Raw genomic sequence first — 17183 nt, forward strand, 5'->3', positions numbered from 1 at the left:
CCGAAACACGTTAGCAGCATTGTCGTAAGACTGATCCCTACATTTTGGAAAATTAAGTTTGCAAACTTCACGTGAGTACTGCAATACCTGATTTGTTATTTCTTCACCGCTATGGCTTTTCAGTTCCAGAAAGTCTATAAAGCGTTCAATAAGCTGCCAATCTTTTAAATATCGATGTATAACACTTAACTGATCTATATGTGACAGATCTGGCGTCGAATCAACTGACAAGCTAAAAAACAAGAATTTACTTCACCAACAACAAACGCGTAGTTCTGGACAAGTAAGAAGGATTTCCTTTTCCAGAATTTCCATACTTCAAAATATTGCGTTAACGAGTTAGAATAGTACAATGGCCTAAAATACTTTCAGTTGGTTTAATTTCTTCTTTTTCAAAACTTTATTCTCAATAGCATAAAAATGGCTTTATTTTCAACTTCAATGATTATAAAACAGTTTTACTGAAAGAAATTCAACTCGAGGCACAACCACTGACTGTTTGACTTTATTCAATAGTTATTAAATATTATTTAATAATATTTAATATTATTACAATGTTACAATGTGGTGTATATGATCATGCGGGAACAATAACCAGTATGAAATGTTTTTTTATTTGATAAAGCTTCATTTTAATCTCATAATAACCCGATCTGCTCGATGTAATTCCATTTTCTCCCCTATCAAAAATATTAAGAATATTTTTACTCCTTCATTGAAGCATATTTTTATAATTTCATTTTATTTTTCATGTTCTCAATGCTGTGCTTATTTTTTCATTTCAGTGTGTAAGATGTTTCTTCTACCAGCAAGTTGTAAGTAAAACTTAAGAAAATACTTATGTTATTAGGTACTGAAATGACTTTAAGTCTAAATAAAACTGAAAATTGTTTTTGTGTTGTTTTTTTACAGCTCCGTAGTCAACATAATATGACAATAGATAACATTGTTTTATTAGCTAGCACTGCAATAGGAAAATATAATATTCTTAGTATTCTCCCTTGAAATCTTTATTATATATATATATATAAAGTATGTTGAAGATAAAAACTGTAACTAATATTAGGAGTTACTGAATAGACCAGAACAATTATGTTGCCATTGTTGGTGTCTGTCATTCACTCTTATAGTTTCGACTGATCTCATTCCCAAGACAGTGACACAAGGTATTTTAATGTACATTCTCTGTGTTACCGCTTGGGATTCTTATATTTTCTCTACGCCATTTTTTGATCTTTAATAGATTTTGAAGACGCTCTTAGGGCATCCAATGGAGTAGCGTATGAGGTGTTGGTGATCCTATCTGACCCCTCATGACACTCTACAGAGGCCCTTTATCTGTCTCTGTGTCTACCTTTCATGCCTTTTTGTTTTGTTTAGTTTAATTTATGCAATCGATAAATCTCTTTACTTCGGTCTCAGATCCATTTTTGTTATTTATCTGATCGTTTAAGCCAATTTTAGTTCTTCATATCAAGTTCATTTCACTTCCTAGTCCTCGAAACACCCCTGATGATTAATAATTTATTTTAATAATTAACTTCATCAAAACAGCTGCCAATATGTGTTTCACACCTTCAATCTCTGACCAATTTCAAACTTGGCATGCACCCTTATGGCTAATGAGAAATGACATATGGGATGGTTCGTCGGAGTTCGGATCTATCCTCTTATGTTACTCCCTAAGGCGTCCCTTTGTCTTCCGTATACATTGAAGAAGATGCATCAGCTAGTATAGTAACATTTTCACACAGTTAATGAAATCCCTGTTTTTCCGCATCTGAAATTACAAGAAATACCCGATAAATTATCCAAATATAAAGAGCCAATCGACAAAAATATATCTTATCTCATTTTCTTAAACCATAATGTTTGAAACTGAACTTTCAGAACATTCCAAATCGAGTTCATTTATATTTATGATGTTTTTAACAAATATAATGAGGTATTTCTGTGAGCCTGTCATTAAAATGCAAGGCTTAAAATACTGTTATATGTTATATTCATTAAAAATCTGTATTGGTTCAGAAGAACAGATGTGATAAAAATTATTATGATGTAATATTATACCTATTACCAATTAAAGTAGTTGAAGTAGCTAAAATGTATATATCTTATATCAGTCTAGCATAAATGAGTAAATCAATTTTTTAAATAAATTATTACTAGAATAAATTGCCATTTTTTTTAAGTTTAAGGGTAAATGAATGTAAGTTATAAGCGACTAAGAATTGTCATGAATGTTTAAAACAAATTAAACAATTGTCAAATTTGCGAGAGAATATTTAAACATTATTTTGTGAGGTTCGTTTGGTTAAAATCATGTAAATATAATAACTTCTTATTAAATTTACGGGAAATACTGTTTATGAACATTCATAGTAATCGTATTGTTGTTTTTTTCATTTTTTACAGTTAAATTCTTGTGTTGGATCGGTAAGTAGGGTATTGAAGCTTTTATTTAATTGCTGCGAGATGGGATACATATTTCAATAAGAATCCCTTTATAATAATGTAATGTTAACTTGTAAGTTATGAATAATATCTGCACATTTTTAACATAATATCTTAAGACTGTTGTTATTTAATAGGAGTTTAATCAACGTCTCTTGTTAATTTTGTTTACTGCTGTAAGTTAATTGCGTAAGATGAAATTTTCTATATTTTAACTGGTCTGATAATTAAATAATGTTGCAGAGCATAACGTTCTACCTCTTTCAAGTTCAAAACAAATAAAATACCTTTTGACCTTGTAAAAAAATGATGTATTAAAGTTACATTTTAAAGCGTGAACAAAAACGTAAAAATTAGTAAAAAACCTAATTCATCACAGTTTGAATGAAATCTAAGAGACTAAAATTGTTTTGTGAAAATCAACGTGTTTTTCTTCTGCTTACTAAAATATTGTTAGATAAGAAATACATACACGTATAATTTTAAATAAATAAAACTGCTAGTAATGTGAACACAAATTTCCGAAATTGATGGTAATAATGGCACCATCAGTCATAGCTAAATGACTTATTTTCATGCATGACCCCTCTACGTGACATTTAAAAAGTCATTTTATAACCGTTAAAAAACAGTATAGTATGCTACTTTTACTTGTCATACAATGACAAACTTAGATGTAGTTTTGACGTGATCAATAATAAATATAACTTAGAGCATTCAAAGTTTTTATTTCATAGACCAATCCTTTCTTTCTTATATTCTAAAAACAAAGTTGAGTACGTTATATTACAACAATTTAGAACATGTAAATCACTAAACTACGTGATAACCACAGTAAGCGTCATGGTGGCCAATAATGTATCAAATCTTCATTTTGACATTGTTTGATATTACACAGATAATGTAATGTTACATTAAAAAATCACATAAAACACCTTCTGACCCAAAATATTCGTACACTCAGGTCATGAAACTGTGTTCAGATCGAAAATTTAGAATTTTCAAGAAAGAGATGCTCCTTTCACTTAATTGCATTGGAAAACACAAAAGTATGAATCAACTTGAGATACGAGTTCCATCCAGAAAGAGATCTGTAAAAAGTCGTACTCCAGTATGGTAAACTAAGTGTGACATTTTCAGCAAGTGAGAACACAAAGTTCAGTGAAAAAAACCGACCTTGTACTTCAGATATCAGTGTGCTACATGGTCACGAAGGTTCTTCTTTTACAAAAAGCGATTAACATCACACCTACACAAGATTCTTCTATTGTATGTTTATTAACCTTTGCATACTTCAAGCAGCTGGAGAATAAATCGTGTATTCATACTATTCCATATGCGATCACACTACTGAAAGGGGTGCTCGATTCTAACAGATTGTGGAAAGCACGAGAGGACTCGCACTTCGGGCCTCACAACAAAGCTTTTTAAATGGAACTAAGCTGCAAGGCTATTGTAAAAATGTATAGTCGTCAGTTAGAGTTCAAAAAAACGTTGCGACATAGACTCTAACGATGTGGTGAAGCTTCAAAAACGTTTTAATATAGCATATTCAAGCCAATAATAAAATTATAATAATAGTATTTTGGAATGTAAAAACGTTTATTTCTTAGACCAACCCTTTTTTTGTCAGTTTCAAACTATGAAATTGTAATTATTATAAAATAGAATGTCGAAATCTCTACTCTCTTAGATCTATGTTTTTCTTTGTAATTTTCAGATTATAGGGTTTTGATTGCTACAAGAATAAATGTAAACAACCTTAATTTCATATATGAACCCTTTGTTTGTCAATTGCAGGCTGTATAAACGTAATTGTTCTAGCTTAGAATGTAAAGATTTTTAATTTAACATACCAACCACTTTGCCATTTTCAAACTATTTAGCTGTTATGACTATAAAACTGAATGTTAAGACATTTACTTTCGTTGTTACTTGCAGAGTTATGAAATGTTTATATAAAAAAATTACATGATACTTTCAAAAGATGCAATATTTAAATATTATATTACAGAAGTGCCGACTTTAAAAGTGTCCGTCAGTTAAAACAAAACATTTATATCTGACCCAAGAATAGGTTTAGAAAGACACACAATTCTATTATACTTCGGATCATCATATATTTATTATATACTCGTTTTTGTTACAGCCAACGTTGCCTTCAAACATAACCAGTGCTCAAGCCAATTGCATCATAACCAATCCGCTGTGTTCTGTAAGTTTATTTTTTGTTTCACATTATAATGTATTATGAGATCATGAAAAAAAAAAAAACAACATCGAAGCTTTTTTGGTTTGAATTATAGGCCTAATTATCAAAGTTATCGAACTTTTAACTACGGTGGCCCGGCATGGCCAAGTGGGTTAAGGCGTTCGACTCGTAATCTGAGGGTCGCGGGTTCGAATTTCCGTTGCACCAAACATGCTCACCCTTTCAGCCGTGGGGCGTTACAAGTTATGGTCAATCCCACTATTCGTTGGTAAAGGAGTAGCCCAAGAGTTGGTAAAAGAGTAGACTAAAAGGTGGCAGTGAGTGGTGATGACTAGCTGCCTTCCCTCTAGTCTTACACTGCTAAATTAGGGACGGCTAGCACAGATAGCCCTCGAGTAGCTTTGTGCGAATTTCAAAAACAAACAAACAAACAATAAGAAAATAATATGCCTGTTCATAAAAATAATAATCTTCGAAACATGTAATTCTGTAATTGTATGATTGATAAAACATCTATCAGTAATCTGAAAAATTTATAGATATAAAAGATTTAAGACCTGATCCTAAGCGATGTTAATGAAACAAATAAATTCATACACTTAACAAGTACAAACATCTTTACCCCTTCCACTGGAGGTTATGTTTTCTCCACTCTGTATGAGTATTTGTCACTAAGAGTTCTTGAAAATGGCTGAATAGATTTGGAGTAAAACTGATATATCTTTGGACTATGTTACAGCTTAGAAGTGATTAGTTTTTAGAAGATTAATCTCACCAAGGTCTCAAAAACGCAAATAATTCTGTCAGCTAATAGAGGGACCGATTTTCACACTATTTTTGCTTTATAACTCAGAAAAGAAAAAAAAAAGATCGGATTTTGATTAAACTTAGTGGATGTATGTAGAATACTATTCCTCGCCTTTTTTCCAAAAATGACTCTTTTATCTTGATAACAACGAATACACAGACAGATTTTCATATATTCTTTGAGAGCCATGGTGAAAATATTCACCCTACTGGGTGCCCGTGTAGTTTACATTTATTTAAGTTGCATTCTCTTGTATGAGAGAATGACATAGTGGTTTTAAAATGCAAATATTCTACAGCACAAAGTGAAAAGATAAAATTTGTTTAAATTCTTCTTACTTTACTTACATAAGCTATAATATCTTACTTACTTATCCGTTATAATAAATTAGTAGAAACGATACATTGCTTTGGTTAAAGTACTAATCAGTGTTTGGTTAACTATAATTTTGTTATTTTACATTAGTTTGTTGGTTTTGGAAAGCGAAAACGAAGTGTGGAATTGGAAACACATGAAGCGTTCTTATCTGAAGTTCTGCAATTTGAAAATGAGAATGCCACGGACGATGTCTGACGATGATTTCCAAAAAGAAATGAAGAGAACAGTTAATTTTAAGTCATGTATATCAGATTAACATAAGATTTTGCAAACTCTGTATGGAGGAAATACTTGCGTGTGTTTAAATGTCTATGCATTATATTCTACAGGCTCTAAGTAATAAAATAACTGAGGTGGTAAAAATATATATATATTATTTCTCTTTATTTTAAAGGTCTGACTTAATCTAACGGTCATGGTGTTGATTCGCATTCCGTTGGGGTCATGGATGTGTTGTGACAGTGATGGTTAAGTTCTACCATTCAATTATAGTAGCCTTTAGTCAGGGCATGTCTTTAGTAGCCCCACATCTGGAGTTGACAATAATAAGCATTCTCTGCGCGTTTTTCTACTCTGGGCGTTTTATAAGAGTGATATCCAATCCAATTATTTGGTGAAAAGTAGACATTTGAGATAGTGATTGCTGTTCATAATCATGCCTGAACTATAAGCAGCTCTATCAGTGATGTCGAGAAACCCACTTGTTGAGAAATTTATATGCAAAAACGGCTCGTTTGGGTTGAGAAAATATTTTACATAGAAGAGCGAACAACGTTTCGACCTTCTTCGGTCATCGTCAGGTTCACAAAAAAAAAAAAACGAACCTGACGATGTGAACCTGACAATGACCGAAGAAGGTCGAAACGTTGTTCGCTCTTCTATGTAAAATATTTTCTCAACCCAAACAAGCCGTTTTTGCATATAAATTATAAGCAGCTCTAATCTTGTGTGCATAAGAAATCGTTCAGGTAAACAAACACATTCATTATTTCAGTCTTACCTTTCTGGTTTACCATAGGAAATATATTTTCTTAGTAATTTCATTTAAAGTTCAAATTATTGTTCAAAAGAATATTTGATTTTTCAATATAATTCTGTCTTAAAGAAAAATTCAATACTAAATATCCTAAAATGCTGAAAAAGAAGTAATTTATGTATCCTGCTATTCACAAAAAATACATTACCTAAGCGAAATATTTCTGGAGTATTGCATTTCACTGAGCTATAGAGAAAGGAAAGCTTTTGAACAATTCGTAAAAGTTCACATTATTCTGGCAATAATATAATATTACTGTAACAGACAACCAATAGGTGATACAAAGAAAAACAAAGTAACACCAACTAGAAAATTCAGGTCCTAACTGACGTCTTTACACTTTAAATGTGCTTTTGACAACTAAAAATGCATAATTATTTCTTATTTAATTCACTGCTTATTCGAAGTAACTATTTAATCCACCGTGATTATATCTTCAATAACAATTTTAATGCTTGTTCTCAGTATTTAAGTGACTTGCACACATGTAAAGATCCCCAACTAGGACAACTAGGATTTATAACGCTAAAATCAGGGGTTCGATTCCACTCGGTGGACACAGCACAGTCCGTTGTGGCTTTACTATAAGAAAAACACATACCCATATATACTTTATATAGCTATATGACGCATACATGTTTTAGAACTAAACATATAATCAACACACACGTTTTTGTACTTTTTCAGCAATTACTTAAAATCAAGCAAATAAAATGTAATAATTTATGCTTATTAGTACCAACATTATAAACTATTTGTCTTAATTAAGGAAAATTACACACATTTGCTCTTTAAAAATTGAATTCAGTGATAGCATTATCTTTATTGCAACAATAAGAGAGGGAAGGCATCCTGTTTAGTGTAACGTGTGATGTTTTCGACAACTCATCAGTTAACCTGGGAATCTTATCTCTGCAATGGAAGACTGTTTTGAGGAATAGCGTGACTACAGTTCTGATCATGTTCTTCACAAACAGTAACATGACTACACTCCTGATTACCTTATTGGCAAAACCGTCATTACTGACATTTCCTGGACATTCAGCCTTGTAAATTGGGAGTGTGTACTGAATGTTAATTTTTGGAAGCTAATTGCACTGGTTTGGAATATATTAACTAAAGAATGATGTTGTCATTTTAAAAAATATATTTGACAATTGTATAAAATTCATCAAATTTAGTGTGTCGTAGCTTCTTTTTGCTTTTAAAAATTACTCATGCTTGTGATCAGACTAGAACTTAAGTCACACTTATTTTTTTAAAGAAAAAATAATAATATAAAATTAATTTCTTAAAAAAATGTGAACATTATTGTATGCAGAGATGCCAACTATTTCAAATGACTGAGCGTAATGATTGTAGACAGAGAGCCCTTTATCATTTGCGGCTTCTAGGCCTGACCAATGTCTCTAAGCTGTTTATTATTATATTATTATTATAACTATTACTATTTATTAATGCTATAGATTGCTCATTTATGACTGTGTTTTGTGTATTTAATAAATAAATTTAAAAAAATTCTTTTGAAATTATGACTTTTATTTAGTTCAGAGTAACAAACATACTGGAAAAACAACATTGAACATGTACAAACAGTAAGCAGAAAAAGCCTTTGTATAAGGACTAGTTTATATCATCTTTATGACACTTATTGTAATAGTTTTGCAGCTGTTGCAACCTTTGCTTTCATGAGAATGTCTCTGGATGGTTGGGAGTTATAACAACATTGTCCATTTTACTGCATACATATCTTATGTGTTATAATACTGCTCAAAACCGAGGTGTTCAAGTTTGGTCTGAACTTGCTTTTGTTTATAGTCACTAAACTAAATATCCTTTCACTGTCAGCATTAGAATGGAAGATTGTAAGAATTCCAAGCATAACCGTACACAGAATGTCATACTTCTGGTTGCCATTTCCATCCTTAACTGTAGACAGCTGAACCCAAAGCTTGTCAACATTCAACTGAAGGACAGTTTCTGAGAAAGTATCAATTTGATAGTTCAAATATTGCCCTTCCAACTTGTCAATAGTGTCGTGCTCATGTGTATTGACAAGGACAGGATACATGTCTGTGAAGAAGCGTAGAGAAGAGAAATCTTTGCTGACTTTCAGTTTTGGATCAGCAACCTCTGGATGAATTAGAAGTTCATCATTTAGAGGGAAATGTTTCATCATGTAATTTGTAGCTGCAATATAGTATTTCTTGACACTGGTGTAGAAGCTGATCAGGTCCAGGTCCTTTTCATATTTAACAATGTATTCCTTGGCAGCATTTCCAATAAAAACTGCCTCATCAGATTTGTGTAAGGATTCATTGTTGTAGTCAAGTTTATTGATGTTGCCTTCAAGATATTATGGCTTGATGTATCTGACAAGTATATTTTTAACTTGTGTAATCAGAGTTCTATGCATAATGTGTATGCAAGGTTCTTCTCTTTGCAATATCAAATTGGCTTGCTCAAATAGAGGAATTGCAGACTGAAGAAAAAGGCAAAATAACAAGTTCATTTTGTTGTCCAAGAAAACTGTTACCATATCTAACTTGCTCTGTGCATAACTTTTCTTGGTTACTTCCTTGCTAGCTTTCGTTTTCTTCTCTATTTTAATTGATTGTCTCTTCTTTGGACTGCCTGAACATGTATTAAGTTATATCAAATGTTTCTTTGTCTGCTTTTGGAGACTGTTGTCTTCTGTCCCTGTGTGGCTGGGAGGATGTCTTGACTGTGTCCCTGTGTGGCTGGGAGAGTGTCTTGACTGTGTCCCTGTGTGGCTGAGAGGATATCCTAACTGTTAAAGTCTTGCTGCCTGACTGAGCTGCACGTTTAGATCCTTTTGAATCTAGATTTTTTTCTCTTCACAGTGAAAATACTTCTTCAATGGCTTCCACATGTCCAATATTCTGTTGAGGCACACCCCAAGTGATAGCCATCTTATGTTAACAAGTTGTAGAATATTTCTTGTTTCTTTGTCATACAATCCTGAAACTCTTTGAAATGTTGTTTTCTGCTAGCACTCTTGTCCAGAAAATAGTAGATATCTATCAATATACCAGAAACTGGGCAGGGCAGTTCTGTGGAAGCTTTCTGGGCAGCAATATTCATGAGGTGACAGGCACAGTCCATGAAGTAAATGCCAAGCTGTCGTCTTGAGATGTGTTCCATCATACCTTTATCTATACCAGACATAACCGAGGCATTGTCTGAAGAAAAACTAAAACAGTTTTCCCATGGAATTTTCCTCTTTGTTAGTTCGTGGTCCAAAAGCTTGAAACTATTCTCTCCCGTTGAAGCTTCTTTCCATTTCACCATTGTCAAAAGAAAACAAACAATTTTTCCAAGAAAAGGGTCAAGATATCGTAAAACTACTGGATACAGTTTTGAGTCATCCATGTCTGTGGATCCATCTGTAGCTAAACTGTAAACACTGTTAGTAAGTATGCTTGAAATCATTTTGTCATCTTCACAACCCAACATTTGTACAATGGCTGTAGTTTTGGTTGTAGCACAGCCATATTTTTTGCTATATGAGAGTCTGGGAACATTTTTCTGAATAGATGTCCTGCATGATCGGCTACAGCTAGGGGTAAATTATAAGCAATGACAAATTGCGTGAACATCATTTCTGCATTCATAGTTTCATATTCTGAATTTTTACTCAAAAATGTCGTTATCTGCATCGTTTTTGTCTTCGCTTCAGCCTTTTGTTGGTGAGATGCCGATTTTGTATGTCTGGAACAATAGTTTATCCCGCCATGCGCCACAGAAAAATCAATGTGACAAACTGTACAAAACGCATGACTGTCACTGACTTTTGATGCAATGACCGGATATTTTGCACTATAGTCTTTCCTAAATTTTTGATTCACAGTTTTAGTCCTTTTAGATTTGCCAGAAACAAGACAATCTGGTGAACGAAACCTCTTTTTTCAATCTTGTGAACGATTACATTGGTGTTTCTATGCCGCTTAGAAAACGAGAAATACCCATCAACGCGAGCGCTGATTGACTGATAAGCACTGATGACGTAACTATGAATTCCTCCACGTACCTAGTATGGAGAAGCACCGCACTCAAACTATTGGTAGATGTCGGAGATACAAATATTTTTTATTATTTCAAGCATAAACATGATTATCGCAAGTAGCCATTTGGACTATGTCTTTTATTTATTATTAAAATTTATTTGTATCTCACTAGAAATTTTCTTTTCACCCCTTTCAAGTCCTGGTGGAACAATTTATCGCTTTATTTTATAGGCCTATATAATATATAATAATTTGGGAGTTGCAACAAGTCGTAATATTTGTCTGTATGAGCGTATAGTTGTAATGTATACACCAAAATCGTAGTGATTACGCTCAAATCGTAATGATTGGCATCTCTGTGTATGTGTCGGCCCTGCATGTCCAGATGGTTAGGGCTCTCGACTCGTAATTTGAGGGTTATGAGTTCGAACACCATTTCAGCTGTGAGTGTATTATAATAAGACGGTCAATTCCACTATTCACTAATAAGAGAGTAGCCCAAGAGTTGGTGGAGGGTGGTGATAGCTTGCTACTTTCCCCCTAGTTGTACATGCTTCACACAACATGGTTTGGTTTCAAGGTCATGTAAAGCTGCAACAGGCTCATCTGTGTTAGCTGTTCCCAATTTAGCACTGTAAGATTAAAAGGAAGGTAGCTATTCATTATCACCATCCACTGCGGACTTGTTGGTTTTGTTCACGTTCATTGGTGTTCGTTGGGTGAGGGCGTTGTGTCCTAAACCGAAATAAATGAAAAAAAATCCAATGTCGCCTGTTAGTCTGAAGCGAGTTCGATGGACAGTGTTAAGTTTGGACTTGGTAACTGTTTTCAGGAGTATTTAAATCTCTTCTGGAGAGACTGAAGAATCCACACCGCTGAGAAAGACAGAAAAGAGATTATTTGAGCTTTTGGTTGTGAAACGTTTGGCATTAATGAGGGCATTCTACGGTTTACAAAAAACAGGTAAGGTCAGCCTGAATAGAGGGCTGGAGAAAAACTTCGCTGCTTCGAAGGAATCTGGTTTTCGTCGGACTGATAAAGATTTTTGGTTTAAATCCGTGGATTTTTTTTTTTTTATTTCGCGCAAAGCTACACTAGGATTATCTGCCCTAGCCGTCCCTAATTTAGCAGTGTGAGACTAGAGGAAAGGCAGCTAGTCATAACCATCCACCGCTAACTCTTTGGCTACTCTTTTGCCCACGAATAGTGGGATTGACCGTCACATTATAGCACCCCCAGGGCTGAAAGGGCGAGCATGTTTGGTGTGGCGGGGATACGAACCAGCAACCCTCGGATTACGAGTCGAGCGCCCTAACCATCTGGCCACGCCTGGCCTAAATCCGGAGATAAAGACGATGACTTGATGCGAAATAAAATTCAAGGGCAATCCATCTAGACTCAGCGGTGGAAATGTCAGTGTCTGAAATTCGCATCATTTAAACGACCCTGACCAGCGAGGAGGCTCATGGGCCACCTGGAGTACCAATATTATATATATATATTAGGTAAAATAGAGCTGTTTAGAAATGTAAACATTTTTCCTCAGTGATGTCGATTAAACATTTTTCCTATTTTACCTTGTCATCAGATGTACATTTTTATTCTTTTCGCTAACACCACATTTGTGTTTTCTTCTCATGAAAGTATCTCTTTACTTAATTTCACATATAGAGGATTTAGCTTTCTGGGGAATCCTGGCTTAATTTTAAACATTATGGGAATTACCCATAACGTCTGAAATGAAATGAAAGTTCTTTAACATGTGATTAGTAGAATCGATCCCAACGAAGTGTGACGAATATTAACATCTCGACAGAGAAATGCATCAACGTTTTGTCAATATTAAAAATGTTACGTGAAATCACATTACTTTTGTGTTTAGTTGGATTTTGTACATTCCAAAAATGATGTAATAAAACCGTTATTTTCAGTAAAATAAGTAAATATGCAGTCCTCTTTTAAAAATATCACACTTTCTAATGATATAATGCAATTTACACACACACACACAGATATATATACATATCCTTTGAATAGGCCTATTAAATATGATAAGAACCCGTTGCAATTTTTATGACAAGAAACCACAAACAATCCAATATGTAGCTATGTGCTTAACAAGAAACAAATAAACAAACTATAATCTATATACTCTAAATAATATATATCTTCTTAATTAAATTAAATTCTATCTGAACAAAAACTTTTTCCAAAGAAAAGATTAAAAACATTGTTTCCCAGAGATGCCATAAATAGTTGTTTATCACAAATCGTGATTTTGATATCTGGAAAACACTGTTTGATCTATTACATTGTAGATGACTCTGAGTGCAAGAGGTTGGGAGAGTACTTGTGCTAGTTGTGCTCTACCCATCACAGATATCCAAACCAGATTTCTAGATCTATCAGCTCATTAACTTACTACTGAGTTATCGAGGAGCGAAGGAGAATAAGTAAGGGTGGGGGTGTAAAAGTCCGGATATCTAGTTTCAGTTTTTCACTTAAAGCTTGATATGGTTATAAAAAAACTCGTAGGAGTTTTATGTCAATAGTTGGTCAATAATGAAAAAATATGTATTATGCTGTTTTTGTGATTATGTATTTTATCCATTCAACATACGTGAGACTTTTTTGTCTTATGACGACCATGACAAGCTGAAACTGTTGTCAACAACACTGTTATTACTCAACAGCCTGAATAGATTTATAACTGCTGATTTACAGTAGATTTACTTTGCATAACTGAATGACTGTCTTTAGAACTTAAAAACGTATTAAATGTTTCAGCTAACAGATGTTGAGAATAAAAATAACAATATTTTGTTGTTTTTGTTTATCATATTGTGCACTTCATAACTGATGATTTCTATGTTATTTCAAGACTATACAAACATTTAAAAAATACTTCGAGCTTCGTGAAAGAAATACAAAACTTTAAATTCATTCACATGAAAAGGCATTTTGGACTTCCATTAGAGTGCAGTCCTTAGTTCTTAACTACAGAACTATAGCAAAATATCAGTATAAAATATTATGGTACATTCACTGTTGAAATCTAGCTGTTTTCAAGATATTACAAGTGATGTGGTGTGATACATCAGAGTTATGTAAACTCTTGATGATCTGGGATAAAAGAACATATAATTATTAATCAGAACACATGCATCAGTTCCAGGAAGTTTTAAAATAAAATTTTACATCAACAATAACTAACCAAAAACATAAGCCAAAAAAGTAAGTGAACAAGGTATGTATATTTTACGTCTGAAATCTCGTCAACAAAAATATTTAGTCTAAGCTATGCTAAAACTCTTTCTATTTACTAAACTAATGCTTTAGTGGTACAAATAACACAGTCTAGAGTTTGACACTATTATCTTAGTGATACAAATTACACAGCCTAATGTATCCTTATGTCGTATCAACTCAACAAAACACAGAATTGAAAAAAATATTGTTGTATGAGCACTTGCCGTAACTTGATAGGTAGCGCAACCGTCTCGCAATTTTTGGGTCATGGGTTCAAATCCCATCACTAAATATACTTGCTTTTTCAGCCATGGTTAGATTATGATGTGATGGTAAATCCCATTATTCGTTTGCAGTCCTAGACTTAGTTGTGCACAATACAATAAGCAACAAAAAAGCGTCGATTAAATATTGTCGTTTTAAAAGATATAATAATACAACTTAAAATGTAGGTTTTTAGTGAAAATATTAATTCATAAAGTGTTATTTGAAAAATAAATACCGTAAATATTTGTTCACATTCAGGATTGCCTAGCATGGCCTAGCGCGTTAAGGCGTGCGCTTCGTGATCTGAGAGGCGCGAGTTCGCGCCCGAGTCGCGCCAAACATGCTTTCCCTCCCAGCCGTGGGGGCGTTAAAATGTTATAGTCAATCCCACTATTCGTTGATAAAAGAGTAGCCCAAGAGTTGGCGGTGGGTGGTGATGACTAGCTACTTTCCCTCTAGTCTTACACTGCTAAATTAGGGACGGCTAGCACAGATAGCCCTCGAGTAGCTTTGTGCAAAAAACATTCAGGATTGCATAAATATCCACGTCCCCTTCACATATTTTAATTTTGGTTTCGCTCATTCTGAGCATTTTGTCACAAAGGGAGTAAAGCTGCACTCCAAAGCTACCACTAAGCTGAATAACTGATTTGTCTCTTATTTTTAATTAATTCGCATCTAATACAATGTTTTTAGGTATAATAATTGAAGGTATAGATCAGGTTGAAAATATTAGCATCAACACTGTTTATACACACACGTATTTGTTGAATTGAAAATGATGCAAAAACAACTGATAAATAAGATGATTTTTTCCCTTGTACAGTAGTACCTCCGTCCTCAAACTTAATCCGTTCCAGAAGGCCGTTCGAAAACCGAATCAATTTTTACCATAAGAAATACTGTAAATTAAATTAATCCGTTATAGACTTCCAAAATTTACGCATTATAAAGCATTTTAAGTAAAAATATTGCCTATTTATACCTATATAATAATACCTACATGCATAAAGTCAACCACAAAAACTATAAACACAATAAAAAACAATAAATAAAAATCTAACTGCACTTTACCTGTGCTGAGGAGAGCTGATGGCGTAAGTGAAAGGTGGTGAGGAACGTGGAGAGTAGAAGGGTTATTATTGTTTGGAAGGGGAGTCACCTTCCATAAAAACATCAGGTAACTCTCCTTCTGGGTTTTTTTTTTCTGTCTCTTTGCACCGTTACAACCTGCTTGAAACTCACTGGACCTATTTCTCACTAAAATCTTGTCTAATGAGGTTTGTTTCTGCCTGCATTTTAAAATGTTTCTGAAGTAAGACATTGCATTGTCATTGAAAAGGTTTATGCTGCGGTTTGCTACAGCTTTGTCAGGGTGAAATTTGTCCACAAAACTTTGTAACTCTCCCCATTTTCCACACATTTCCTTTATTAGTGAACTAGAAACATCCTCCCTTCCCTCCTCCTCATCTGAAGACATTTTCTCAGTTGCCTTCTATTGCTGCTCCTTCTGAAGGTCTTGGAGTTCTTCCGTGGTGAGCTCAGTGTTGTGGTCTTTCACCAAGAGATAAAGAACATCGAGCGCTGATATTTTTGACAAGTAAATACGTCAGTGTACAATGTCTGAACTAATTTTGTTTTCTCTCCCTTCTACACAAAACGGTGATGTTTGTTTTTGTTTTGAATTTTGCGCAAAGCTACATGAGAGCTATCTGCGCTAGCCATCCCTAATTTAGCAGTATAAGACTAGAGGGAAGGCAGCTAGTCATCACCACCCACCGCCAACTCTTGGGCTACTCTCTTACCAATAAATAGTGGGATTGGCCGTCACATCATAACGCTCCCACGGCTAAAAGAGCGAGCATGTTTGGCGCGACGGGGATGCGACCCTCGGATTACAAATCACACGCCTTAACCCACCTGGCCATGCCGGGCCCACAAACGGTGATTGAAGAGGTTCAGCGGACAGAATATTATCTCTTTCATCAGTGACTGACAGTGAACTCATCGAAGTTTCTGTATCTGAATCGGGAGATGGATACATAGATCTGGCACAATCGTATCTATATGTGAAGGCAACGGTTAATAGTGATGAGATGTTCATTAAAAAAAGATTAATATAAGCCTGTTCCTGTCAGTCTTTTTCTCCACTTTATTTTGTCGCGTCGACATACACCTGAATTACAAATTCATTTCTTCGTCTCAAAATCTCCGTGTCTATAAGACCTAGATAAAACATTACGGAGTTATGATGGAGAAACAAAAAAAAAATAACTTGACTATTTTTTGTCATGGCGGGTAGTTTAGACAATCTCGACTTTTAAGAGGAGAAAGCGGTGGAATCAAACACCGATACATAAAAACCTTAATTAGTCAAATGTCGACATGATTGGCTGTTTACATTTGGACATTTTTTTTCCAAAACAACTTTTTGCCAAATAATGTTACTTTAAAACTATACCTACACCTACACCTACATTGATTTATTGTGTGTATCGCGCCTATAACAAGGTTAACAGGAAGGTGTACTGATAGATTTCAGGAGTTTGTTTTCTTTTCCCTATAACAGACAAAAAGAAACAAAGTATATTTTATCCTTTCTAATGATAAGCTTTAAGTGCTGTTAATTATGTAGTTAATATATTGGCTTCATAAGCTACACTAATAAAATAAGAAGTATGATAGTTATCTATAGTAATTTGACGCAACAAATAATTTCTAATGCATATAGGTAAGTGTTGCCCTCTAGCG

General features: G+C 34.0%; 1 protein-coding gene across 6 annotated transcripts in view; it reads left to right on the forward strand.

The window, feature by feature from the left end:
* Positions 1–6215, forward strand: part of LOC143254944 (trafficking protein particle complex subunit 6b-like) — a 51484-nt gene extending 45269 nt beyond the window's left edge. For all 6 annotated transcript variants that reach the window (XM_076509884.1, XM_076509894.1, XM_076509875.1 and 3 more), the window contains 4 exons: positions 786–815; positions 2416–2436; positions 4604–4669; positions 5940–6215. In XM_076509884.1, coding sequence (XP_076365999.1) covers positions 786–815; positions 2416–2436; positions 4604–4669; positions 5940–5989 — 167 coding nt within the window. In that variant the 3' untranslated portion in view covers positions 5990–6215. The remainder of the gene's footprint in view (positions 1–785; positions 816–2415; positions 2437–4603; positions 4670–5939) is intronic.
* The last annotated feature ends 10968 nt before the right edge of the window (positions 6216–17183 follow it).

This window comes from Tachypleus tridentatus, chromosome 1 (assembly GCF_004210375.1).
Source record: "Tachypleus tridentatus isolate NWPU-2018 chromosome 1, ASM421037v1, whole genome shotgun sequence".
NCBI classification, from domain to species: Eukaryota; Metazoa; Arthropoda; class Merostomata; order Xiphosura; family Limulidae; genus Tachypleus; species Tachypleus tridentatus.